At 40.4% G+C, this 26,279-nt stretch overlaps 1 protein-coding gene across 1 annotated transcript; it reads left to right on the top strand.

Annotated features, from left to right (window-relative positions):
• Positions 1–6,983: 6,983 nt before the first annotated feature.
• sec14l1 (SEC14-like lipid binding 1) lies at positions 6,984–22,033 on the top strand. Its single transcript, XM_078269892.1, has 16 exons — positions 6,984–7,164; positions 7,507–7,595; positions 10,768–10,917; positions 13,579–13,710; positions 15,169–15,297; positions 15,474–15,693; positions 16,522–16,631; positions 16,884–17,073; positions 18,029–18,117; positions 18,675–18,745; positions 18,862–19,033; positions 19,614–19,748; positions 20,646–20,780; positions 21,012–21,263; positions 21,380–21,558; positions 21,667–22,033. Exons 2-16 carry the CDS (start codon positions 7,533–7,535, stop codon positions 21,770–21,772), a joined length of 2,133 nt encoding a protein of 710 aa, XP_078126018.1. The 5' UTR covers positions 6,984–7,164; positions 7,507–7,532; the 3' UTR covers positions 21,773–22,033.
• The last annotated feature ends 4,246 nt before the right edge of the window (positions 22,034–26,279 follow it).

The raw sequence follows: 26,279 nt of genomic DNA, 5'->3' as shown, positions 1-26,279 counted from the left end.
AGTGAAGTATGCTTCCTGAGCTAATATGGCTGTTCAGCTGGAAGAAGCTGTGGCACCTGTTGTAGTTTTTTCAGGACAGTGTTGGGTGTGTGGGATAGCTGGTTGCCTCCCTCATCTTGTTTCACTGTCTGCTGGGTCTGTTTCCTGTTCTCCATATCCTCTTTAATCCAATGTTGAAATATATTGCTCTCAGACGTAATTATTTTAGCCTGTTCTCAGGCAATAATGTGACTTTCTGTCTTGCAGTGATTTTAGAAGGCTAATTTTAAGTTGTCCTGCTCTGCTTGATGTTTCTTTGAACGTGTATGCACTTCAAAAGTCTCTTTTTCTTTTTAGATAAGAGGCATGGGATTTCATGAATCACACCTCATTTCATTTTTCTTGTTTCAAATTTGGTCCTGGGGGGGGTGTAGCCTACTATAGGCTGGCACCGTTTGATGTGAGGTTTTGCAGGGGATGGATGGGATGTATTTCATTAGCCTTTGCATGTGCACTGTAGTACCACTTTCTGCAAGATGCATACTGTATACTGTACTATAACTATAAATATGAATGGATGCTTTATTTTGTACATGTAAAATAATAAAAACTAAAAGAACAAAACACTAAACTTCTTCGGGTCAACTCTGACCCATTTTCAAAAAGTTTCTATATCAGAAATGTGGGTTTCTTTCAACCAAATTTTAAAACAAAATAATGTGGATGGTTCCATACAACGCTCTTCACAAGTCAAATAAATGATCAGTTCACTATTTTTATTGAATTTGGGTGATTTATTAAATTTTATAGCATGTAACGAAAAATTGATAATAGAACGTTGAAAAATTTTGAAAAAAAATGTTGAAAAAGCACAGAAAAAAGTGACAAAATTGCCGGGAAAAGTGACAAAAACATCTGGAAAAGTGACAAAAGTGTCGAAAAAGACGACCAAAATGTTGCATGGTCGACGGGGAAGACAACACAAGGGTTAATGAATACTATATTATGTTGTTCCCTCTAAGCGTCCTGTGTAAAAGAACAGTAGTAGGCTTATTATATTACTTATTCATGACCAAAATAACAGTACATTTATCTAGGACTGACGTTAATCTACAGCAAGTCCAGTCTTACTGTGTGAAGCAATTTACAATGTATTAATCATTTTGTATTGCCAATGTGTAAACAGATGTAATGTAACTTACAAACTGAGACCTTTACCGACTATCTCAGTCAGCCTGTAGACTGCTTTCTAAAGGACATGGCACAGTTGTTTTTTTTAACAATGTTTTTTTTTTTTTTTTCAGTAATACAATTATTAACAAGGGTTAGGGTTTGGTCAATGCCCAGGATGCTCGCTCGCGCCTACGGAGTCCAAGCATGCGCGTGAGCTACAGGATGCTGACTGCTGTTGATTTACAGGCCAACAGTGTCATTAAAGGTGAACTATGCCGTTTTTTTAGCTTAATTTACCTTAACTAAACAGCTTCAGAGTCATTGGAATGGTTATATGACTTTTCTTTCGAGATGAATGGTGGTCGTCTTGCCTTCCCCTAGTGCCTGTGAGCGGAAAAACCACTCTGTGAGCCTCAGCCTCAGCATCAGGAAGTATCGCGTGATATCAGGTTTCGCGATGTAACCAATTGCTTCACGGCACTGCACACATACAGGAACCGGCTAGCTATAAGAACAAGGTAGCGATGGAGTTTTTCACACTATCATCATGGCTAAGCCGGCAAAAAAGAAGCAGAAAGCTAGGAAAGCATTGTCGGAGGAACAGAGAAAGAGGAAACGGCAGACTGACCGAGCAAGGAGTCAGACACAAGTAGACATAGGAGCTGCCAAATATCTATTCCGAAGATGTAGGGGGAGCTCTATAGAGAAACCTGCGAGCAAAAAAGCGAAGAAATGGCCAAAACTGCATAGCGCCCCTTTAATAACAAGGATTTTCTGAAAATTCCACATTAATTAGTACCTTTAATTAGGACCAAAAAAAGAATCTGTTTTTATCAGCCAAGGCCAGAAATTGACCTCAAGATTAGATTCATGAGTGTACTGAGCAAACAGCACAGTGCTTAAACATAGGGTTAGTGCGTGTGGGTGGAAAAGACTAGAAGAGGAAATAGTTTTGCTTTAAAAAGTTTGCATTTTTATTGCACCAGTTGAATTAAATAGTTATATGATTTCTTTCCATTTCAATAAGAAAAAAAAATCCCTGAGGTTCAAACAGCATAAAAAGTCTTTCTTCTGACTGCATAAACTAATAGAGAAGAGTCATTCAAACATGTGGTAGCTTTACACACAATTATTTTTTAAAGTGGTTTGTTTTGACCTTCAGTCTGCAACAAGCATTTGCTCCTGCTGGGATCAAGAATATGAATAGAAGCTATTAAAAAAATAGTATTTTACACTAAATGGCACTTCAGAGACATACTGCAAGTGCTCTGAATTTTAATATTAATCTGACATTGGGTAGTGTCGCAGGCTGTGCTCACGGAGGAAGCCCAAGAGTGGATGTTTAATGTCTGGTGTGTCAGCTTGATCCCAGCCCTCCACCTGCAGGGAGGGGAAGTTGTCCCTGACACTGAAATACATGAGGTATAAAGAGTATCCTGGTATGATGTTCATGTGTTTTTTTGTTTACCAATATGCATTCTGTCAGTGAGTTTTCTTCATTTACATTCACATATAACACATTACATTCAATGTCCTGTTCATTTTTTTTTTTTTTCCTTTTCAGATTATTGGCAATGGACTGATGACCTCAAGTGGATGGTTAATGAACAACACTGCCCTTTGTGAGAGAAATGTGAAAGAAAAAACGTCTGTCATTATGCACCATGTTAATGGTGCTGTTGCTGTCATCCTATCTAACCAACCGTCCCTCTCAAACAAAAGAAATCCTCTCAGGAACTGGCGGGGTTGAATCACTAATTAGCTCTCCACACTTGCTGCTTGTAGTTTGACCTTTTCGATGTGTTAGTATCTCATCTATTCAGCTGTTTCAGATCTACTTTAATTATAGCAGATGATCGTGTTTTCATTTAGAAAATGTATATTCTTCGTAAATATTTGCATGGAGGAATTGTTAATGAGTCAATATTACAGTCTCACAATAAATAATCCAATGCAAACAGAGAAAGAAAAGTACTCTGATAGTGTTTGCCCCATTAAATCTGCGTTAACCTTTCTTGTTGAATCTTTTTACTTTAGCAAGAAATAAAGGCAAGTGAAAATAGCACTTTGAATCTCTTAACAATGTGATGCTGTTGAACTTGATTGGTTTTCTGTCTCTCCCTCACTCAGTATACTTTGGTATAATATGCAGATAATTGCATCCAAAAAAACACTTCCTGAAAGTAGATATTGTTACAATCATTCTTTCATACATTGTAATTGACAATGTTTAGGTTGCTTTCAAGTTTGCATTCATATAGGTGAGTACTTGCTTGATAGTTTGCACTGTAAATTGCAACTGCCTTTTAGGCTATTGTAAATGTACTCAAGATCAGCATCACAACAATTTGAAATCAGATTTGGCTGTTTGGTTTCTTTTTAACACAAATATGTGGATATATCTCTTTTAATGAGGTCACGATTCCTATTCTCTAGTTGAGTTAGTTGAGTTTAGTTAATGATGAATTTAGCTTTCCCTCCTGGTAACTGCAGGAGTACAAGCACCCCTGTTCACACACACACACACACACACACACACACACACACACACACACACACACACACACACACACACACACACACACACACACACACTTCATTGAAGATGTTTTCAGGATGTTGAAAGTTGTGAGGAATGGGTCAGAGGGTACTTTAATTGAATTTCAAATGATCTAATTCACAGTGCTAAACTCCGCAGCTTCTGGATAAATTATATGCTCTTCTGAAAATTGTTTTACTACCTCACATTTTACTCATTAAGAGTTGAAGTTACACTCAAAGAAGAAACAAACAACTACAATATTTCCTAATCTAGGTTAATATTTGTGTATATCTGCTTTATAATGATCACTAACTGGAGGTCATGTACTCCTTTTATTCATGAGTCATTGCTTATAATGTGCTATTTTATTTACAGGTCCTATGTATTCTTTTATTACTGTAGCTGAACAGTGGATGAAACAAGGATTATTTATGCTTTGTATTAGCAATGCATGATTAAAAAGCTGCCTGGTTGCATCATCTCCAGGAGAGCTATTCCCAGAGGTTTCAGCTCAACAGTGCCTGAGATGTATTGAGTCATTGTGAAGTCTGGAGAGAAATACATCCAATATGCTTTAGTCATTATTAGAGTTAATTAGACACGGGTACTAAGAGGATTCTACAAAAAGGATGATGAGCTCAGAGAGGTGATGAGCCAAGATAAGAGGAGATGGCCAGTAAACTTCAGTGTTCACATTTTACTTTGCTCGACTAAAATCACCAGAAACAACTGATGAATGAAGGTGAATGTTTAAATCAATGTTGTTTATGATACGCCTCGACTTGGCGCTGGGATATGGCAGGATATGAATTTCAAAGTAATGTGTTGTCATAAGGGAGTCAATGATGCATTTTATTCTGCGCCTTTTGACGTTTTTTGTAGTTTTTTTCCCCCACGTTTTTGAAACTTTCGCGGACATTTTTGTCACTTTTTTCAACGTTCTTTCATAAAAAATATTTTTTGAATGCTATAAAATTGAATCAAACACCCTACAATTCAATAATAGTGGATATCCGATATTTTGTTGTACTTGTGAAGCTGTTGTATGGAGTCATCTGTGGTAATCAAAATTAGGTAGTTAAAAAGAAACCCATATTTCTGATATAGAAATTTTGAAAACAGGTCAAATTTGACCCAAAGTCAACACAAGGGTTAACCCTCTCCACATATATTAAACAATAATAGCAAACATTATTATACAAAATACATATGGAACCATCAAAGGAAACATTTGATGCAGTTTATCAGTAAATTATTCTTCTGTTTCTCTTTTTGCTACTAATTTTAAAATTGTATTTAAGAACAGTACTTGAGTAAAAGTACTTAGTTACATTTTACCATCACCTTTGGGGCCCCTGGACCTGGGAGGCCTATATCCATCCATGACTGACTCTACTGCTCTGCAGCAATCAGATTTTTTTGTATCTAAATCAAAACGTGTGTAATGGTATGTAACTAATAAATCATATTAAAAGCGTCCTCATTTTCTTTACTGTACGACCTAAGACATGCAGTCTGCTGTAAATAGGCTTTTGTAATTATTGTTGGTGGGTAAACTTGCTTATAGCCTCTGAACACCCACAGAGGTGTTTTCAGTCTTTCTGGCTGATTAGATCTCTGCTTGGGTTGAAGGTGGGCCAGAGCTTTGATGGGAATTCATTAGAAGACACATCTTCATCTACCAGTAAGAATGATATAGGGCCTAGGTGTAATATGTTCTGCCTGTTGCGTTTTCTTGAATTTTGAGAAAGGAGAGGCTTGGTCTAATGAAGATTGACAAAAAGATTGAATACGAAAATGACATATGACAAAAACAAGTTTTAACGCTGCAGCGGACTGAAAAGATGCTTCTCCCTTGTGGATTCACATTTTACAGTCCCAAACCTTTCTCAGTTTCACAAATATATTCCCTTGAAGTTGTGGGCGGATCCTTGGAGGAAAACGTTTTCCATTGGTCCGTCGTCGCCCAAAAGAAGGTGTTATTTCCAAGGGGGTAGGTGAGCATCCGGAAAGCGTACATCCTATGGGGAGATTCTGAGGCTAACAAGCCATCACCTTCTGCTAGCATTCCATTGACTCCCATTCATTTTAACGTCACTTTGACAGCAAATAACTTTACATCTGAAGCGTTTAAAGACTCTATTTGCCCATTGTTTATTTCTAAAGAAACACGACAATGTATAAAAGGCTCCATTACCTTGTATCTCACGTTATGGCCCCGTAGCAGCCGTTTTTGTAAAAATAGGCTCACGATTGTGTCATAACCATGCGACTTTCTGTCGCACAGTAGTGAAATTACCGTATAGTCAGGAGAAGCTCGCAGGCAATCGAGGGGACGTGGAGGCATACAGTCAAGGGAGAAGCCCATAGAGAGTTCATGAAAGCATCGGAAACAAAATATTTCAGCAACGTTTTGCTCTTGCTCCTACGCTCATAGACAGCTCCTACTCATGCTCTCCGTCTCTGCAAGATTGGGAATGATTGAGATTTCTCTTGGCACAGCTACCAGAAGACTTACAAATTTCAGACTGGTTGCTCACGTCACATTTACGTCGTCAAGCTCAGTTTGAGGCTGCGCAGTACGCTCAGCCGTCACCGGAAAAGTGCTTCTAATTGACTTCACTGGTCTCCGTCGAAGTCTATATGGCGTTGCTGTGTCCATTTTAGGCTACTGTCTATGGTTATTTCCAAATCCATGTGTTTTGAGGTTACTTCCGGTCACAAACAAGATCCTACCATGTGGATGTCAATTCTTTTCAAGTTAGTCTTTTGGTCTTAATCTAATCAATAGATGACGGCCCCCAGACAGAGACAAAAAAAGTTCTTCTGACCTGCCGTGTGAACAAAGTGCTTCCTCCTGTATAGCATTAGAAGTGACAGACATGACCTAGAAGTGACAGACATGATCTAATTAGCATAATAAGCTGCAGAGGGCAGGATGTTGATTGGGATGTAGTTTTTCGTGCCTAACTCAGCTGCAGCGTACATTGTGAATACATCAAAACATAAAAGTAGGCTACATTGATATCAAAGATCAGCATTGTTTTAACTTTTTTAAACTCAACATGCCCTAACATGCTGACAGGAATCTCAGGAAAAATCGTCAATCAATCACAATCCATACACCCACACAGTCTAGGATGAGGTCTAATTAGCAAGATTAACTGAAAACACCTGTGTTTAGAGCATTTAACATATTAGAAATGTGAAAGTGTTTTGGCCTTTCATAAGAACGTCCCAAAAAAAAAAAAAAAAAAAAATGTTACACGGACTTCCTGTTTGTCTGAAAAAGGCGGAGTTAACTATCTGTGTCTTACGGTAGTGTAACGGACGGTATCGTTTACATTTTTCGGGTTTACAATGCGGGAAACTACACTTCCCCTAGTCAGCTGGCGTTTTGGATATTAATACACAGTTAGTTGGGGGAGCTAACGTTACAGTGACGCTAGTTGCCAGGATTCAAGGCTGCTGTAAGTTCTTATCTTTTTGTTCGCTGCTCAGGCCGTTTGTCACTAAATAGAACAGTATGTACGTGTATAGTTTTTACACTCGGCCTAATTCCAATAATCGACATTATGTAAGGACGCCAACTCTGGTGGCTCTTATCTTTTTTCTTCTCCTCCGGTTTAACCTTAACCCAAATCTGCAGTTAGTTTAACTCCACATCAAATGACGGTCACGTGAGAGTCTGTTTGCCTCTGCATCGACTCTTCAACATGCACACAATTACAGTACAATTACCCATGTAAAATGCTGAATGCCTCCTTACATTTTCGCTGTGTCATGATAGTATCTTTGTGGTTATCTAACAGAGGCTCCCCGTGATACAGTTTCAACCATGGTGCAGGAATACCAGTCCCCTGTTCGGGTCTACAAGCATCCATTTGAGTTGATAATGGCGGTGAGTAGTGTTTATATCCAGTGCAACTATCAAGACAAGTTATAAGCATATTACTTTGCAGGAACTTACATAGGCTACCTAAACTGGAGACTGCATCATCCATTACAATTAAGCATATGACATCTATTATGTATTATATTTCGATGTTTAATATTTAGTTTTCAATAAGAGCAAAAGTAAGAATATGAAATTGGGTCAAAAGCTACACTCACTGGCTACAATCAGTGTGGCGTTGTCCCAATTTCATATTCTTACTTTTGCTCTAATTGAAAACTAAATATTAAACATTGCCATATAATACATAATAGACTGCATTCTCACTGGATTCCAGGTCTCATTAGTTGCAGTTTACAGGAGACCAGACACTTGCTTGTCTGCCCCTCAGGGCCATCTGTCTCTGTCTCTTGATATTCTGTACACTTACCTGCAATGAATGCTTTGTGTTGAGTGAATGGACAGAATATAGGCCTACTGCATACACTCTTTTCTCCTGATGCTTTGGTAAACAGTAAAAGGCTACAGGGTACAGGGTACACGTACTGTAAGAAAGCTACTTATTAAACTTTGCATTTCTTTCTCAAAGTTTCATTGGTCAATGCCAGGCTGACCATTTTATACGTTAGTAATATTTATATACCTTCAATTTCGTGGCTGATTTCTTATGTTTTTCTTGCTGTATTAACTGTCAACATATTTGGATTTTAGTGCAGCATTATTCAACAGTCATACCAAGGAAATCCACTGAAATGCTAATAGAGATCCCACTTTCCAAACATGTATTCACCATAATGAACTAGTCGAACATTTCTCCTTATGATACTGATAAATTGCTCTCTTCGCCAATGCTTAAATGCTTTACATTCATGTAAGAAACAGGAACTATTTGTAGAAAAAGTAGGAGAAGGTAAAATAAATGTGCATATTTGTGAGTCCGTTGTCATCCACAGTCTGCTTTTGCTTTTATTTCTCTCTGTGGTTGTATATTAAGCCAGACTTGTGCAATATCCTCAGACCGGGTTAAAGGGCCCTGATGCTGCAGTGACACTTTGCTCTGCAGGCTATAACTCCTTCATCAAGTAGTCCCAACTTGACACAGCTTCATTTCCCATAATGCATCTTTCACAGAAAATCACAGGTCTAAAATTAATCTTGCATCACTGCACGTTATTAAAAAGGGTCTCAAAATAGGCCTTTTGTGAAAAGTAAGTAACAGCTCCTGTGAAAAGGTCCAGACCTTGACAGCCTAAAGGAGAGGATCCAGTGAATAGTCTGCCACCTCCTCTGCTCCCATTTATCTCTGGGCTTTCTCATTAGTTCCCTGGCTGATATTACTCAGCTAACAATCAGTGTCCTGGATAGTACTGAATGTTGAACCAGTGACATCACTGTCGTCCCGTTCACTTTCCTGTGTTTGTATTAGGGCTGCACGATATAAGGAAAATATCTTATTGCGATTATTTTGACTGATATTGCCATATGATTCACGATATTGGAGGGAATGATCATTTTCGTATCATTCTTATTTTCATTGGAAAATACTACAATTAAAATGATTCATAGTGTGATTTTTGCTTAACACACATGTGCAATATGATTGTGGAAAATGTTTTCCATTGATAGTTGTGCTCCCATTATTTTTATTTTATGCTTATAGCTCTTAGAAGAATAAGTCGGATAAAGATTCAAATTTGTCTGAAATCAGTGAAACATGTTGTTACATAACACCAAGGCAAACTGTCCCATTAATTTGCTTAGTGGATAATGTCATCTTGATTAAATATCTCATATGCTGTGCAGCGCAATACAAGCAGGATGCATGTGTGTGCGTGGGTGTGTGTTGCTGAAAGACCAGTACTTGAGTGTGAATTTGGAGAGGAAGTAAAATTCTGTTAAAGGTTTTAAGTAAAAACCTATTGTTTTTGTAAGGATTATAAGGGCCCGAGCAGTGAGGACCTATTGTTTTTGTAAGGATTATTATTATTCTGCGACGTCACTCGCATTTTTGAGGGGCTTAGCATGCTGGAAAGCTCACAGAAATGTGCACACATCAGACATGGCAAAAACTACAAAGTTCTGTAGTGATTGGGCTTGAGCGTTGCCAGGGGGCTCCATAGCGCCCCCCCTAACGAGCTTCGGAATTCTGAAAAAAATTTGAATATACTAAATTTTGAGGTAACATGGAGGATTTTTTTGAAATCTTTCCACCTGACAGGAAGTCGGCCATCTTTTAAAGTAGACTCTTGTGAGAGGTGTCATTGAACTCAGCAAAGAGTTCTTTCTTTTTTTTTATTGGTGACTGTTTGCCCTGCCCCAAATGCTTAAACCACGCCCCCTTTAATAACTAATAACCCATTTCTTGTACACTATCGTGTGAGGTATCATTGAACTCAGCAGAGACTTCCTTTTTCATTGGTGACAATTTGCAGTGTCTGAGTGCCGCGCAAATGCACAGCCGCAAGGAGCAGCGTCCGCCAGTAACCCCGGGGCAAGGGGCGAGGGCCTGTTCATCGCTGCTTGCAGCTTTAATTTAATATTGTTACTCTAAACATAAAACAGGCAGCTGTCTATACTGTGATGGTCGAGTTTCTTCCCTGCTTTCGGATACTTGTCAGTATATTATCAGCAGAAAAAAATGACACTGCTACTATTTGAAACCGCTACCTGAAACAGCTGCTCAGCTGCTCAATCAATATTGACAGGTGAGCCTAGGTGACATTGGCTTGGGCAGATGGTCATGCAGGATGCCGTGGTTAGTAAAACGCAAATCACCACTTGTAAAAGCTTCCACAGCAGCAGTTTGTATTTATATAAACTGTTAAAGCCACTAGCTTTAAAAAAAATAAAAATTATTAAACACTTCCTAACCAGACAGAAATCATGTGGTGTAAATCGCATGCTTTAGTCCTGAGTCAGCAACCGCATGGTTTATTCTTCTGGCAAAGTGGCCTCTTTGTTATGGGTTCATTTAAAGCAGCTTTCCTGCCCAATCGGTGAGCTATCTCACGGTGAGCAGGACAAAAGCAAAAACCCTCACTGGGAACAGAATGTACAGAGCCAGGCACACCAGACCAGTGCAAATAAAAGACATCAACAACAATATAACATCAATAGTAGATAATCTGATACTAGATAATACTTTTCTTTCATATGTGATTTCCTCCCTCCCTCTCAGGCCTATGTGAGGAGGTTCCCAAAGTCCCACCTGATCCCAGTGTTTGTGGACAGTGAGATCATCAGCGAGACCGAGAGCAAAGATGGATCCACGCTGGTAACTGAGAGGCGCTGTGTGATCGACATTGAGGCCCCACGTCTTCTTAAACGGGTACCTACACAGCTTGAAAGCCCATGAAACAATAGTGTCAGTTGATATCAGTTCATTGAAAGGTGGTGTTTTATGGCAATGTTGCATTAGATTGTATTGTTCCTATAAGTGCCACGGCACATCATGCCAACTGCTATAATTACTATGAACTAGGGCTGTCAGCGTTAACGCGTTAATCGCGATGCGATTAAGGGCCGAGCATAACGCGTTCATTTTTGAAAATTGCATTAATCGCGTGCCGACTATTATTAATTTATTTTACACTTCACTCGGCTTTGCGTCGTGTCTAACAGGCTACTATTTTGACCCTTTGCAGCACCTTTACTTATCATCAAGCTGCCAAACTTCCTCCTGCTGCAGGCATGATGGAGAAAGACAGCAGCAACACAACTCTGAATGGCGCTTTTTATTTTCCAAAACTCCCGGACGGCTCAGTAGACAAGTCGAAAGCCATATGCACATTGTGTAAAGCCGAATTAAAATATCACCGAAGCACGTCAAGCTTGAGCTACCACCTACGAGCTAAGCATAGTAGTACAGTTAACGTTGATGCTAGCCACTAGCATGCTACCCACTCAGGCAAAGCACTATTTTGGAGAGTGCTACTTGCCGACCTGTGGATGAAACCAAATCCCAAAAAATTACTACAGCTCTTGCGAAATGGGCGGCAACTAACTGCAGACCTGTCGGCATCGTAGAGGACTCGGGTCTTAAAGACGTACTACGGTTGGCATGTTCTGACCTGTCTCATTGCCGTCGAGGGGCACAGCAGCCCCACTCACAGCCTGTATGACACGGAGAAAGCAGCCACAGTGGAACTGCTGCAAGGTGCTGCAAACACTGTGTCATTAACCGGTGATCACTGGACGCCAGTGAGTAATCAAAATGATTTAGGAGTTACTAAACACTATATTGACTCTGGTAAGGATAGGGTTTTTTAGTTAGGTACTTTGAGGAATTGTGCAAATAATGACAGATTCACACATTTTTCTTTTTGTTTACAGTAAATGAATAATTACAAATCTTAAAATCAAGTTCATAAAGTAACTTTCTTTTAGAGATGCACCGATTACGATTTTCTTTGAGTTAGGCCAGCCGATACCGATTTTAGCTGACTAAAAAAATTTGATAAATTTAGCAAACTAAACTTCTGTATGTATGAAACCGGGAAAACAGGTAATGGCAATAAAATAATATATAAATAACAAATAAAAATAAAATAAATATAGCCTTAATGCAGTATAAAGATATTTCTACAAACAAAACTAAACTCTTTAAATATTACTACGTTTTTAATGTTGGTTTTGAGCGGTATGCATCCCCACTAACCTGGAAAGCGTAAACCGTAACGTTAATACAGCGTGTCGGAGGACTACAGCGTCTTTTTTTTGTTTTTGTTGTTTACAGCATCTCAGGTCAGTGTGCCCAACGCTATTTTCCGATAAGCTGTAGTTGTCATATTTCACGGGACCCGCGTGAGTGCGATTTTCATGTTCCAGTTTTTCAGCCTCAGAGGGGGGGAGAGAGAGCGGCTGACTGTTCGCGCCGTGTATAATTACGACTTTATGACATTTCATAAACCGCTGATTGAGCGGCAGTGCGCCGCTGCTACATGCATACAGCTGAAACCCTGCATGTGCACGTGTGGTGCTGATGTTGCGCGATGTAAGTCATGCGGCGCCCGAGTGCATTTGACCGGCATAAAATCGGCATATGTCAGACTGACCGGCAGGTCGCCGGTCATGGCCGATGACGTGAAAATCGGCCAATTCCGGTCACCGGCCGGTCAATCGGTGCATCTCTACTTTCTTGCATTCATTTGATTCCCAATCAAGATCCACTGGTAAGAATTGCTTTCGATTGTTAATATGTACTTAAAAACTGTTCTGAAATGCAAAATTATAGAATTTTAATCTTGTGATTTTAAAATATGCGATTAATCGCGATTAACTATAGAAATTTAGAAAAAAATAATCGTTTGACAGCCCTACTAGGAACCATATTCTTGTAAATCTGTATCAGTGTATCTGTGTTCCACCGGCAGCGGCAGACGGCCGCTCACCTAGAGCCAGGGTCTGTCCGAGGTTTCTGCCTGTAAAAAGGAAGTTTTTCCTCGCCACTGTCGCACCAAATGCTTGCTCTTGGGAAATTGTTGGGTCTTTGTGAATTATAGAATGTGGTCTAGACTAGGCGTGGGCCGGTTACCGGTTTCAAGGTATACCGCGGTTTAAAAAAGTCAAGGTTTCAAAACCACTAACATTTTCCCTCATACCGTTCCTAAGGTATGCGCTGTTTTTGAGTGGTCAAGGAGAGAAACTGCAGAAACTTTAGTAATCTGTCTCTCTGCCAGTGTGCAGTGTGTGTTTTTAAAAAGAAAATGAATTGTGTTCAATAGAAGAAAAAAAATGTAGTTTTTTTTTTACCCAGACAAAAAAAATTATACATTTTAAAGTAAAATACTGTGAAACTGATATTTTTCCTGAAGGTTATCATACGGTCAGAATCGTAAACCGGCCCATGCCTGGTCTGCACCTACTCTATCTGTAAAGTGTCCTGAGATAACTCCTGTTGTGATTTGACACTATAAATAACACTGAATTGAGATTGCATGAATTTGAAAGATTGTTTTGATCGACTTATTTTTTTTTTCTCTGCATGCAGATTGCTGGTGTAGACTACTTGTACTTTAGCCAAAAGAACACTCTGAATCGCAGAGACAGGACACTCCGCATTGAGGTCCGCAACGAGACCTTTTCCAACAGGGTCATTGTCCATGAGTGCTGCAACTACACTGTGAGTTTTATTTTTTGTTGTTTTGGACTTGTTCAAGATCCCAACTGCTACGTGTGCATGGCTATTCTATTCAGCGCATGAAATAATAATCTAAATGATCCTCTGATAGTGTGCCAAATATGCTAGACTTTTGTCAACAGGTGTTGAGTCTTTACGCCGGCTACACACTGGATGCGTGGCGTGAGCGTGGCGTTTCTGCTGCGTGGCGGCTGCGTGGATTTTTCTGTCTTTGCACACCAGAAATGTGTCTGATGCGGCGCTGCTGCTGCTGCTAGCCTTGTCTGTTCACATGTATGTTTCCCATTGATAAACTGCACTCAAGCAGTAGTATACTTCATGTTAAACATAAATATATACAGATTTGATTACAGCAAAGACAACGTCGGCAGTATTGACTGCAAAATAGGCTACAGAATATTTCATTCTGTATTGACAGGTGCCTTATTTGAAAATCACATTTTTTTAATTTATTTTTTTAATTACATTTAAATCTGCATTTATGTCAAAACCTAGAGACTTTGAAACATCAACATGTCATTTATTAAATGTATTCATGTCAAAATGACACAACCATCTTTTCCTATTCTATTTTGCCTGGAAACGCTTCCAACACGCTTGCGTGTGGCGTGACAAATAAGCGTCGGTCCTATTTCTAGCATGCACGCGTTTTCGGCGGCTCGAGCCGCTCCAGAGTAGAGGTGTGAATCTTCACTGATCTCCCGATTCAATTACGATTATCATGTCTTCGATTCGATATCACGATGTGTCAAATACATTTTTCTGTTAAAGCCATATAGGATATTTAATTCATAGCATTTCAAGCTTCAAAAACAAAATATTCTGCAGTGCTCTAATACTAAATAAATTGGATACATAAATCTACAGCACTGAGCACACGGCACTTCCTAAATGTGCAAAACATAACAGAATATGTAAACAGAAAGGTTGTTAGGCCTACATTAAATTGTAAACAGAAATAATCGATTATGGCCCGGCCGATTATCGATGCAGCATCGTCCATGTCCACGATTCAATGCATCGATTATTTGATTAATTTCAACACCTCTACTCCTGAGACGTGCGTGTCACGCGGGCAGTGTGCAAGCTCTAACCTGTTAACATGGGAGCTGAAATAAAAACGGACAGGCCACGCAGCTGACACACTCACGCCACGCATCCAGTGTGTAGGCGGCCTTAGAGTCAATGTAGTGGGACCTGCTCCCATAACACCTACCCTTCTGAAACATTTCCTGACTTCACACAACATAACCTCCACCAGCAATATCATTTCTGCTGCATGCGATTACTTATGCACAGTCACTTCATCTGTGACATATCTTTTGATTCATGATTTTGTATTGTATCACTGCTTTGTTGTGACATACAAGTGAAGTAAGTACTGCAACAGACCGAGTTGAAGTTTCAGTCTGCATCACACATTTTGATCCTCTGCCACAGGTTCATCCGGAGAATGAGGACTGGACGTGCTTTGAACAGACAGCTAGTCTGGATATTAAGTCCTTTTTTGGCTTTGAGAGCACGGCAGAGAAGATAGCTATGAAACAGTATGCTAGCAGCATTAAAAAGGTTTGCATCTTTAAAATGTACTTACATTTGGGAAAATCTCCCTAAAATTGTGGAAAGTTAAATTGCATTCGCCTCCCCAGTACTTGTGTTCTGCGATCTGTTGAGTCGGTCTGTTCTCGTTTTGCATGTATTTACCGTAGTGTCACATTAGTCTTGTCTCCTTTTCTGTGTTGTAGGGTAAAGAGATGATTGAGTACTACCTCAGAGAGCTGGAGGAAGAAGGAGTAACTTACATACCTCGTTGGAGCCCCCCTGTTGTCTCTGGCACTGCTGCTGCCAGGCTCCAGCTGCTGCCCCGCTGCACTGGCAGAGCCATCCCAGTGAACAGTGCTAAGACTGGACTAGACATTAAAGAACCGGCCGGTCCCACAGATCTAGTGGCCGGCTCTCCCGATGGTCAGTGTTTACTCACTAGTCACCATTAAGTATGGAGTAGCAGGCCAGCACACAACACCAAAAGTGCAGTGAGAAAGTTAAAAGATGTAAAATTCATACTATTCCTTTTTATATTGACTTATTTAAAGGACATACCTTCACCGAAAGGACTGAGGTATTTACAGAGGGCGAAATAACTTTATGTCTGTAAATAATAACAGGAAAAGAATTATTACAGCTTGTATAACAGTGTAAATGGCATGGTTTTATGTCGGTTAGCCTAATAACTGGTTTGATTTGCATTGAGAGATGATTTTATGGAAAGTACCCCATGCCAGTCTCTAGGTATGGTGAAGGGTATGTGATGATGTGGGGCTATTTTAATTCCAAAGGCCAAGGGAACTTTATCAGGATGCATAGTATCCTGGATCCATGAAATAACTGGCCTTTAAAAATAATAATATGCCTATATATATATATATATATATATATATATATATATATATATATATGTATATATATATATATATATATTAAATATATATATTATATATATATATATATATATATATATTAATATATATATTAATATATATATATATATATATATATATATATATATATATATATATATATATATATATTAATGTCCCCAAGCTTTCAATCTGACCACGACCCCTCTTTGGAACCATTTTATATACAGATACACATTTTGAAACAAAAAAACCTGTCAGCAAACCCCTTCTCTCCCCTTCCCTCATGATGAAAATACACTGTAGTGTACACCTACCTAGATTCTTGCATGCAATATGTGCTAACTTTACACTGTACATGTGTTTTGGCCTGTAGACAAGTTGGATGCTGACTACATCAGACGTTACCTAGGTGATTTAACGCCTCTGCAGGAGAGCTGTCTCATCCGACTACGCCAGTGGCTCCAGGAAACCCACAAGGGCAAGGTCACTTAAACACAAACGCAGATTGTTTGACTGCAGAGCTGTTTGTAAAATTCTGTAAAACAAATGCTTATTTCTGGACCTCCCAGTCTAGACTTCTGCTCAGCTCTTCCTTCCACACCTGCATGTACTGTAGATTAGAAAATAGAACCTAGAAATCATCCATTGGCTAAAAGGTTAAGAAATGTCTTTGCATTTATTTTATTATTAACTTGGAGCTTTGCATGATAGTTTTGACCCCTGCTTGTTGTACAGATTCCAAAGGATCAGCACGTGCTACGCTTCCTGAGGGCCAGAGATTTCAACATGGACAAGGCCAGGGAGTTTTTGTGCCAGTCGCTTACCTGGAGGAAGCAACATAAGGTTGATTTCCTGTTAGACACGTGGGAGCGGCCACAACTGATTCTGGACTATTACACCGGCGGCTGGCACCACCACGACAGAGGTACTGTGATAATGATGAAACTGGCTACCTGGCCATTTTACCTTAACTTCATGTCATTTTCACTTTATTTCACCTACTGTTGTTGGTTTGTCAAGGGTGACAAACAAATTCCAAATTTTGCTGTAAAATTAATTGTCTCAGAAATAATTGTGATTAACAGTACTGTATAATTGTCTCTTTCAGTCAAATTTAAAAATATTTATTTATAAACAAATGAAAGTTTTCCAGGATACATCTTTTGGTTACATCACAGTTCTGTGACCCAGATAATGTAGTAACACAAACACACAGACCACGAAACAACGGCTCTTTATCATAAAACGTTGTTTTCTAACTGTATCCCCCTTGTCATTTGTGTTGCTATGAACGTGTGTAGGGTCAAGTGCCAACAACTAACAATTGAAATAATAAAAATGTATAGTCCGACAAATGATCACTTATATAATTACAATTTGGCATATATAAACAAAATCAATAATTACCAGTCATATGCCTTAAGACCTTAGCTGATTTTAGCAATTAATTGCAGTTAAACAAAGAAACCGTGATTATGTAAAAAAACAAATTGACAATTATGTAATAAGGAAAAAGAGAGGGATTTAGTCTTTTGTATTTAAAAAGTCCCCATTGGTTTAAATGGCCTGTTAATTATTGATTGGAAAGTCTGAGCACCATCTGGCGTGGCTCCCATGTTTTAAAATGAGTCATTTCTTTTAACAGCTCAGTTGATCCACCACGTTAGAGCGGTAAGACATGAACACAGGAATTACCCTTGTGTTGTTCACACGCTAAATGAATACCTGTTGAAACGGTTAATACCAGCTTTACATACGACAACAGGGGGGGGTCATTGGTGTTGTAAAACATATTACCACAAAAGGATGTGACTCATTCTGCCTATTGATTTCACTTGTTGTACTGTGTGTGTGTGTGTGTGTGTGTGTGTGTGGTTTAGACGGCCGTCCTCTGTATATCTTGCGCCTGGGGCAAATGGACACTAAGGGCTTGGTGCGAGCGTTGGGAATGGAAGCGCTTCTGAGACAGGTGACGGGTGTATTTTCTCATTACAAAGCAGGTCTATTTGCTATGTAAATACTGTGAACGTATCAAAATGCTCAGTCCACAGAGAAATGCACACAGCCCGTATTCAGAAACGGTGCCTTTTTAAATGAGCTGTCAAGACTTCATACGGTTGTGATGTCACAACTATATTATATATAGGTATAAATTGCCACTATAGTGCCTTTACCGTCATTTCCCGGCTGCAATGATGGTGCAGAGACTCAGAGAGCGCAGATGCGGAAGACCCCGAAACGCTGACCAATCAGAGCAGCCTGGGCTTTTTTAGGAGGAGAGCTTAAAGAGACAGGCACTAAAATGGAGCGTTTCAGACAGAGGGTGAATACATGTATATTCGGACAGACAGTAAGAGAAAAAACTGTTTTTTTAACAAAGCATGTAAACATGTTCTAGTAGAAACCCAAAATACAAGTATGAACATGCAAATGAGCAAGATATGGGGCCTTTAAAATATTGTCACATTAATATATAATATTTTTTATATATAGTCACATTAATGCTACAACTTCAATATGACCCAGGTCCTGTCCATCAACGAGGAGGGACTGAGGCGTTGTGAAGAAAACACCAGAGTCTTCGGTCGACCCATTAGGTGCCTCCATTTTATCCATCCATTTTCTGTCAGTGTCTCATTGGCTAACAGCTAGTCAGGTGTACACATGCTTGCATATATAGTCGTGTAATGTCTTTTATTAATGTGTCGGTCAGCTGCTGGACTTGCCTGGTGGATCTGGAGGGTCTTAACATGCGTCACCTGTGGAGGCCAGGTGTTAAGGCTCTGCTGAGAATCATCGAGGTGGTGGAGGCCAACTACCCTGAGACTCTGGGTCGCCTGCTCATACTAAGGGCGCCCAGAGTTTTCCCAGTGCTCTGGACCCTGGTGAGAATACCTGTCTGAACTGTGGATTGTGGAAGAATGTATGAAGTTGGACCGTGCAACATTGCGAATATGAGCCTATGATGAACAAATAAGAAGTGGAAAATAATTGCAACCATGCAATATGCAGATCCTCATTGGGGAAATTTGATCATTGCTACAGTACAGCAATATTATGCAATGGTATATTTTGTAATAACAGCATTCATCAAAGAAATAAAGATAAGTAGTTATACACAAATGTAAGAAAATAAATCCAAACAATAATATAAGCATATCGTTATGACGTCATTACATAAGCAGTATGGGCTGTAACCGTTGCTACCTGGGGATGTGAAAGATACAAATGTATGTATTGAAAAATAGAAAATTAGATAGCATAAGATTATGATGAAATGTATAAATAATGATAAAAATCAATATAAAGTACAAATACAGATGCTCAGCAACAACAGGTTGGCTGGTTGATAACCTGTTTATTTCTTAAACATGTATCATTCAAAGATTCATGGACTGAATTTTACAGTTCATAACCTGCTGTTGCTCCATTGTTCTCTGATGACTCGTGGTATCTTGTTTCCAGGTCAGCCCCCTGATTGATGAGAATACCCGGAAGAAGTTCCTTGTTTACGCTGGAAACGACTACCAGGATCCAGGAGGATTGGTGGACTATATTGACAAAGAAATCATTCCTGACTTCTTGGGAGGGGACTCCATGGTGAGGTTTTAGTCCAAAGCATGCAGTCCTAACCATTTACATAATAATGTGTACCAGGCCTTTTTCGTCCTGATTTGACATTCTGTCGGTCCTTTAGTTTGCTGTAGTCCTTTTAGCTTTCCTTTCATCTCTTAAGCCCCGTTCAGACCAAAGATTCCAGCGAGACAACCGTTTTAGAACGTTGCAGGTAAAAATGTTACCGGTCTAAACCGGCCCGTCTCAGCTCGACTCAAGCCAGCTGATTGGTGTCGCTGCGACCCAGCTTGTCAAGCCTCCAGAGGCTGGTTTTAGAACGTAAGAGACGTCACCGGTTTCAACAGCCAATAGCGAAGTCAGCTGGTCAAGTCAGCTACAAGCTATAGAAATAAAATTATCCATAATACCATTTTATTTCTATGTTACAAACTGTCAGCTGGTCGAAATGGCAGAGTTTTAGATGGAATCTCAACGTGCACCCGCGAGCACGGTATGTGGTCGAGCGAGCTAGAGAGTGACTGAAGAGAGCGAGCGGTGATAGAACAAAGCACGTCTAGTGACGAATTACGTGAATAAAACGTTTTCGCCGATTCATCACTAGAAATGCAACTGTAGCAAGCGTCAACGTTCTCACATTCATAGTTATACACATCAAATGAATCGGCTACAAAAAAGTCGGAAGTTGGCACCAAAGTACAAAGAGCCGTTCCATTGGAGATGATACACTCGTCTGGTCTCGTCACATTGGTGTAAACTGGAAGGTTTTAGAACGCTGCAGACCGGTACGTTGCAAGTAATCGGGAATCTTTGGTCTGGACTGGGCTTTACTCCCAAACAAGCAGACATGTTCGCATTAAAACATATATTAATGTGAGTTATCGCTTGTTGGCATTGGTTGAGCTTTCCTTCTGCCCTCTCCAGGGGGACATTCCTGAGGGAGGTACGGTGCCCAAATCTCTGTACAGGACAGCAGAAGAGCTGGAGAGTGAGGAAAACCGCCTGTTGACTGACTCCATCTATAAGAGTGCCAGTATTTTCAAGGGAGCCCCATATGAGGTACGGTCTCCGCTTTTAAATCGCCTCTAAAATCCACATGTATCAGAGAGCGACGCTCCCTTAATTGTGCCAATAGTCATTGAAGGTGAGGGCAAGGGGGTATGGATTATATTATGTGGATTAGGGTGCCACCTGCTGGACGAACTATACATTGTAGCACAAGAGAATTATGTGATTAATGACCTGCTGTCTGCCGTTGTGTGTTTCTAATCTCCTTACATCCTCCTGCAGATGCTGATCGAGATCACCGAGGCCTCCTCCGTTATCACCTGGGACTTTGACGTGTCTAAAGGAGATGTCATCTTCAACATCTACCATTCCAAGAGGGCCCCGCAGCCCCCTAAGAAAGACACTCTCGGTGCCCATGGCCTCACCTCCCCAGGGGCCGTTAACGCCCAGCTGATAGAAAGGAGCTGGGTGCTCGGCCAGGACTATAGCATGGTGGAAAAAGCCCTCACCTGCAGGGAGGGAGAGAGTGTACAGGTGTGTGTGTGTGTGTGAACTTTGTTTGTCCCTGTTTGCTTTTTCGGTTACATCAAATTCAATTCTCCATCACTGCAGTCTCATATTGATCTTGCAGCTTTTCTCTGTTCAAACAGGGCTCCCACGTAACCCGCTGGCCCGGCTTCTACATCCTCCAGTGGCGCTTCCACAGCTCCCCAGCCTGCTCCGCCTCCAGCCTGCCGCGTGTGGATGATGTGCTGGCATCGCTGCAGGTCTCTTCCCACAAGTGTAAGATCATGTACTACACCGAGGTGCTGGGCTCCCATGACTTCAGGTCAGTTTAGTTATTGCGCTCAGCGTTTCTTCTCTGTTTTCTTTGTATTATAAAATTAAAAATCAATTTGTGTGTGTTGTATTTCCTGTCATTTCCTGTTGTTTCTAGGGGATCCATGACCAGTCTGGAGTCCAGTCATAGTGGTTTCTCCCAGCTCAGTGCTGTCACTACATCCTCTAGCCAATCACACGCCAGCTCCACTGTCTCAAGGTAGCATCTGCCCAGCAGGTGTCAAAAGACGGCAGTGACCTAATGACATCTTACTCCGACTGTGCCTTATGCCTCCAAACAGAGGGAGCCTTATACTCTCACTCTTTAATGACAATTTGATCTGATAATTGAAATGGAGGAGAGTATTATGGAAATGTTTATAAATAAATAAATAAATGTTTTTAATTATTTTGGTAGGAACAGTAAGGCTTCGTTGATCTCTATTTCTAGGGAATTATGTATTTATAGTATCAGTTTCCTGTCCATTTTTGGAATAATAGGAAGTGTACAGTAACAAATGTAGTGCCTAGTGCAGATGTCTAATATGAGATTTGTAGTTAAGGTATATGTGTGTCCGTGCATCTGCTGGATTAATAGATGCCTAATAAGATGCCTCACAAACAGCAGCAGTTTCTACATAAGATGAAATAAGAAAGAGATTGAAAGTAAAAGTATCTGTAAAATGCACACAGCTTTAGTCCCTGAAGTTGCTTTCATCGTCCACAAGATGTCAGTGTACTCTGTGACTTTACCTGCTCTCAGAGCTGCAGTGTACTCGGCACATATTGTACATTTCCACTCACACATTGTCTGGTCTTCGAAGAAATCGAAGGAAGAATTGTTTTAAATAAAGAATTTATCACAAGCATTAATATTGATCTAATCTCCAGAGTGTGTGTGTGTCTTTATGCTGCATTTTGAGAAAACCATGACAGCAGTAGCAGTGTTGCCGTGGGGTAGTAATTTCGAATAATTGTAAAGAGGGTTATTAATCATTTTTACTGCAATAGGTGAGATGTTAAGAGTGAGCAGATCATATGAAATCTCTTCTAAAATATGCAGTGCACTCTCAGGACTTCATGTAATGTTGTTTTGGGGTTTATTAGGCATAGCTGCTGAGTTTTCTGAGGCTGCTAATTTGAATGCAATACAGTGCAGCTCCTTGTGATCTGGCACAGCGCCGGGCAGACAACTGATTTACATGAAACTTGCATTTCCATAAACTTATCAGATGCTTCCAGCTAAGGCTTAATTGAATTTTGTGTTGTATTTTTTTCTTGGTTTGCAAACTTGTGTCATGCTGCTTATCTCAACACAATTCACAAAGTCAGGTGGATTGGGTTTTCTGAGGGATTGATTGAACGGGAGCCTGACTTCTCGCTGGCATGTCACGGTAGTTGGAAAAATTAAGTGTAGTGATTTGGCCTGAAGCTTATTTACTGAATTACTCAACTTGCTCTAATGGCCTCCCAAGACACACATTGTCCACATAAATTATGGCATCACTTTCTACCGATATGCCTAATTTGCTATTAAAACCTCCTCGTCCCCAGCAGTTATGTGATTTAAGGCTGAATTGTTTTTACGCTCCCATGGCCGTGTCATGGTCACTCTCCTCCTCCTCGGCTTCTCCCCTGTCATGATGATGTTTCTGCTTCTCTGTATAGCCAGCCACCTCTCATCCTCCTCGGCTTCAGGTAATGCTGATGTTGAAGCAGCTACTACAGCCCCAAACGTCCGAAATTTTGGCACATTTTGAGGAATCCGCCTGTAGATTCTTAATCTTGTTCTCCCGTAATTTCTCTGCACCTCCTTTGCGCTTTGGTGGTCGTTTGTCCATTTTAACGTGGATGCTAAACTTCCAGCATAACTATTACAGCTCGTGTCCCGGCCGGGAGGGGTGGCCATAGTGGGATTCTTGAATTTGCGGCCAGGAGTGGGAAGGGGGTTCCTGGATTTGATTGGGTCAGGCCAGTGCCAATAAAGAAAATTAACCAATGGGCCGCTGTGAGTTCTTTATGGTCCGGCGCCGCCAAAAAAAAATTTAATGTAAAAAAGGCCTATTTATATCGGCGATTCTGCACAAAAGTGCGTCGGCCCACCGGGAAAATGCCCGGTATGCCAGATGGCCAGTCCAGCCCTGGTTGTCTATGAAAAAACATAATTATATGCGCTGATACTCCATAAACGTTTGATCATTTATGTGGATAATGTTTCACATCTTTCACACTATTTACTTCGCAGGCTACTTAACCTCTGTTAAACATGAGGACGGGAAATAAATAAAAAATCCACTTAGAAAATACTTTCAGGCATCTATTCCCATAGATGAAATATCTTATTCACTGCGCAACAAAAAGATCGGCACGGAAAAATGCAATAGTGCCTGTGATTCTGTAGTTGCTGAGGCTCAGACATCCATGGCGCACAGCAGGTGGGACGCACGGCTCCATCTCCCCAGGAACAAACGCTGTGTCGGCGGGACAAACTCATGTGATGCGTAATTGATCCCGTGGCTGATTTGTAGGCTATTAAGTGAACAAGGTGTACCCGGTCCACCAAACACTGCGCAGTCTTGACTGTCTTAATTCTGCACATATTTCTATTACTGTAGTCCTATTTACTATTTCATCCATGCGTGGCGCAGCGGATCCGTGCGCACTGTCACCTGCCGTGGAGACGCTGGCCTCACTAACCTCTCCTCCTCTGAGTCGGATCTTCCTTGCGCTGGACTCAGTTTCACTGAGCGTACTAAACTTAGAAAATAAATAAATGGCATTACATCAGTGAGTTCAAACTGCTTATTGTGCGTAATTTGGACTGACACTGTGATGCATGTTGTTCTGTAACTGGTGTGCAGTTCAACATTAGACTTTTTTTTTTTTTTTATTTCTGCCATGGTTTGGTACATTCACTGCCCGGTCACCATTTGCCACGCTGGGCATTTTCCTTTATTGCTTATCCAAGATGACAAACCTCCAAACAGACCTTTTTTGTTCTCGGCTCTACCTCCGCGATCAGCACCTCAACCTCACGGTCGGTGAAGTTTTTTTTTAACCCGTTGTGATTGGACGAAGAATGACGTCGGGGCGCATTTATATTAATTTCCATATTAATTTATGGGAGGAGGCAAGGCGGGGTCGGTGGCTCGTTCATGTGCGCTCAATTTCACGTTGATTGTGATGTATAAAGGAAAGGTGCGCAGGACCTTTTTTTATACATGTGAATATTTCTGTGCGTAGGTACTTTTCAAGTTTTGGCCGTACGCCATCTTCTGGTATGAAAGCTGCGCAATCTTTTATACATGAGGCCCCTGGAGATTGTCTAGACCTGGACGACACCCCTAAATGCATTGAAGCAGCTGCCATGTGATTGGTTGATTAGATAATTGCATTAACGAGAACTCTTACAGGTGTTCCTAATAATCCTTTAGGTGAGTGTAATGTATCCACCTGTGTGGTTGACCTGACACAACCTTGTGAAGGAGGGATGGCAGCTGACATACAGCCACCAAGTGTTGAGATGATTTATGGTTACATTATGTATTATTGATCACAGAATCGCTCTAAAAACATGTCAAACAAAAACTGTTAATCTTCACAAAACTTGTCTTTGTGGTGTAGTTTTCAATGTCTACAGGACTGTAGGGCTGCACTCATGTCGTATTGGAGTTACAATATTGCAATTTCTGACTTGTAAATAGCGTTCCATGTCAACATCCAAGTCGTAATCACAACTGCAAAACTCAGATTGTTCCGAAATATTCAGTCACGAGCTAAAGTACTGGGCACAATGGTGTGCGGGAACTTTTAAATCATGATTTGATAAAGTTATTACAATTGTGCATTGGGAACATGAATGTGTGTACCAAATCTTAAGGCAATCCATCCCATTTGTCAAGAAATATTTTACTCAAAACCACAAATGTGAACCTCATGGTAGCACAAGAGGAAGTCATGGAATCACCAAAGCAGGGGTGTCGGACTGGGGGTGGAAATGGGATTGAGTACAGGGCCCTCATGTGAATAGGGCCCAAAAAGATGCTAGAATGAAAAGTTGTGGATGTGGGGAGGGGCCCATAGAGAATGCCTATCTACAGGGCCCAGAGTTTTGTGCTACGCCCGTGCACCAAAGTCATCAGGCTACTTGAGGACCATGAATACCTGTATAAAATGGCATTGCAATCATCATCAACTATCTATTAACATAGACAAGCAGTTAGTATGTTTTTCTGTCTTTTCCCTTTTCCACAAACCAGATGGTTAAATATTTGGACAAAACTGTGGATATGTACTGGTATAAATACTCTCATAAGAGTTACCAATAACCTTACATGGCTGTGCATTAATCATGGAATCAGTCATCTTTGTAGTTTTGTGACAAATGCTGCTGCATATGCTGCTGAGATACTGGACCTCTTTTTATGGAATGTATTTTGCCTCATGTTTCCATGACAAATAAAATAGAAAAGTGGTGCTTTAAACCTGGAGTATGATGCACAGGTCAGTTAGAGGGATTTAAAAGATTCCATTTGGTTGCTCATTCTAGTTCTAACCATCTAAGGTCAAGGTCAAATTAATATTTTTAAAGAGTGCTTTAAAAAAAAAAACAGGTGTGTGCCAAAGTGCTTTTCATCAAACGTAATTGAGCAGAAAGACTATCACAAGACATAAGTACTTAAATACATGCATAAATACATAGTGCTGCACACATATACAGATATTCATGCA

The sequence above is a fragment of the Sander vitreus genome, chromosome 15, assembly GCF_031162955.1.
Source record: "Sander vitreus isolate 19-12246 chromosome 15, sanVit1, whole genome shotgun sequence".
In the NCBI taxonomy this organism is placed as follows: Eukaryota; Metazoa; Chordata; class Actinopteri; order Perciformes; family Percidae; genus Sander; species Sander vitreus.
This window is presented reverse-complemented; position numbering and strand designations above follow the sequence as displayed.

Bases quoted from the DNA above. Each gene is read 5' to 3' on its own strand.
- sec14l1 (XM_078269892.1), top strand. From the start codon at position 7,533: ATGGTGCAGGAATACCAGTCCCCTGTTCGGGTCTACAAGCATCCATTT. The intron at 10,918-13,578 runs GTACCTACACAG...CTCTGCATGCAG, and splicing joins CCCCACGTCTTCTTAAACGG to ATTGCTGGTGTAGACTACTT. The intron at 21,264-21,379 runs GTGTGTGTGTGT...CTGTTCAAACAG, and splicing joins GGGAGGGAGAGAGTGTACAG to GGCTCCCACGTAACCCGCTG.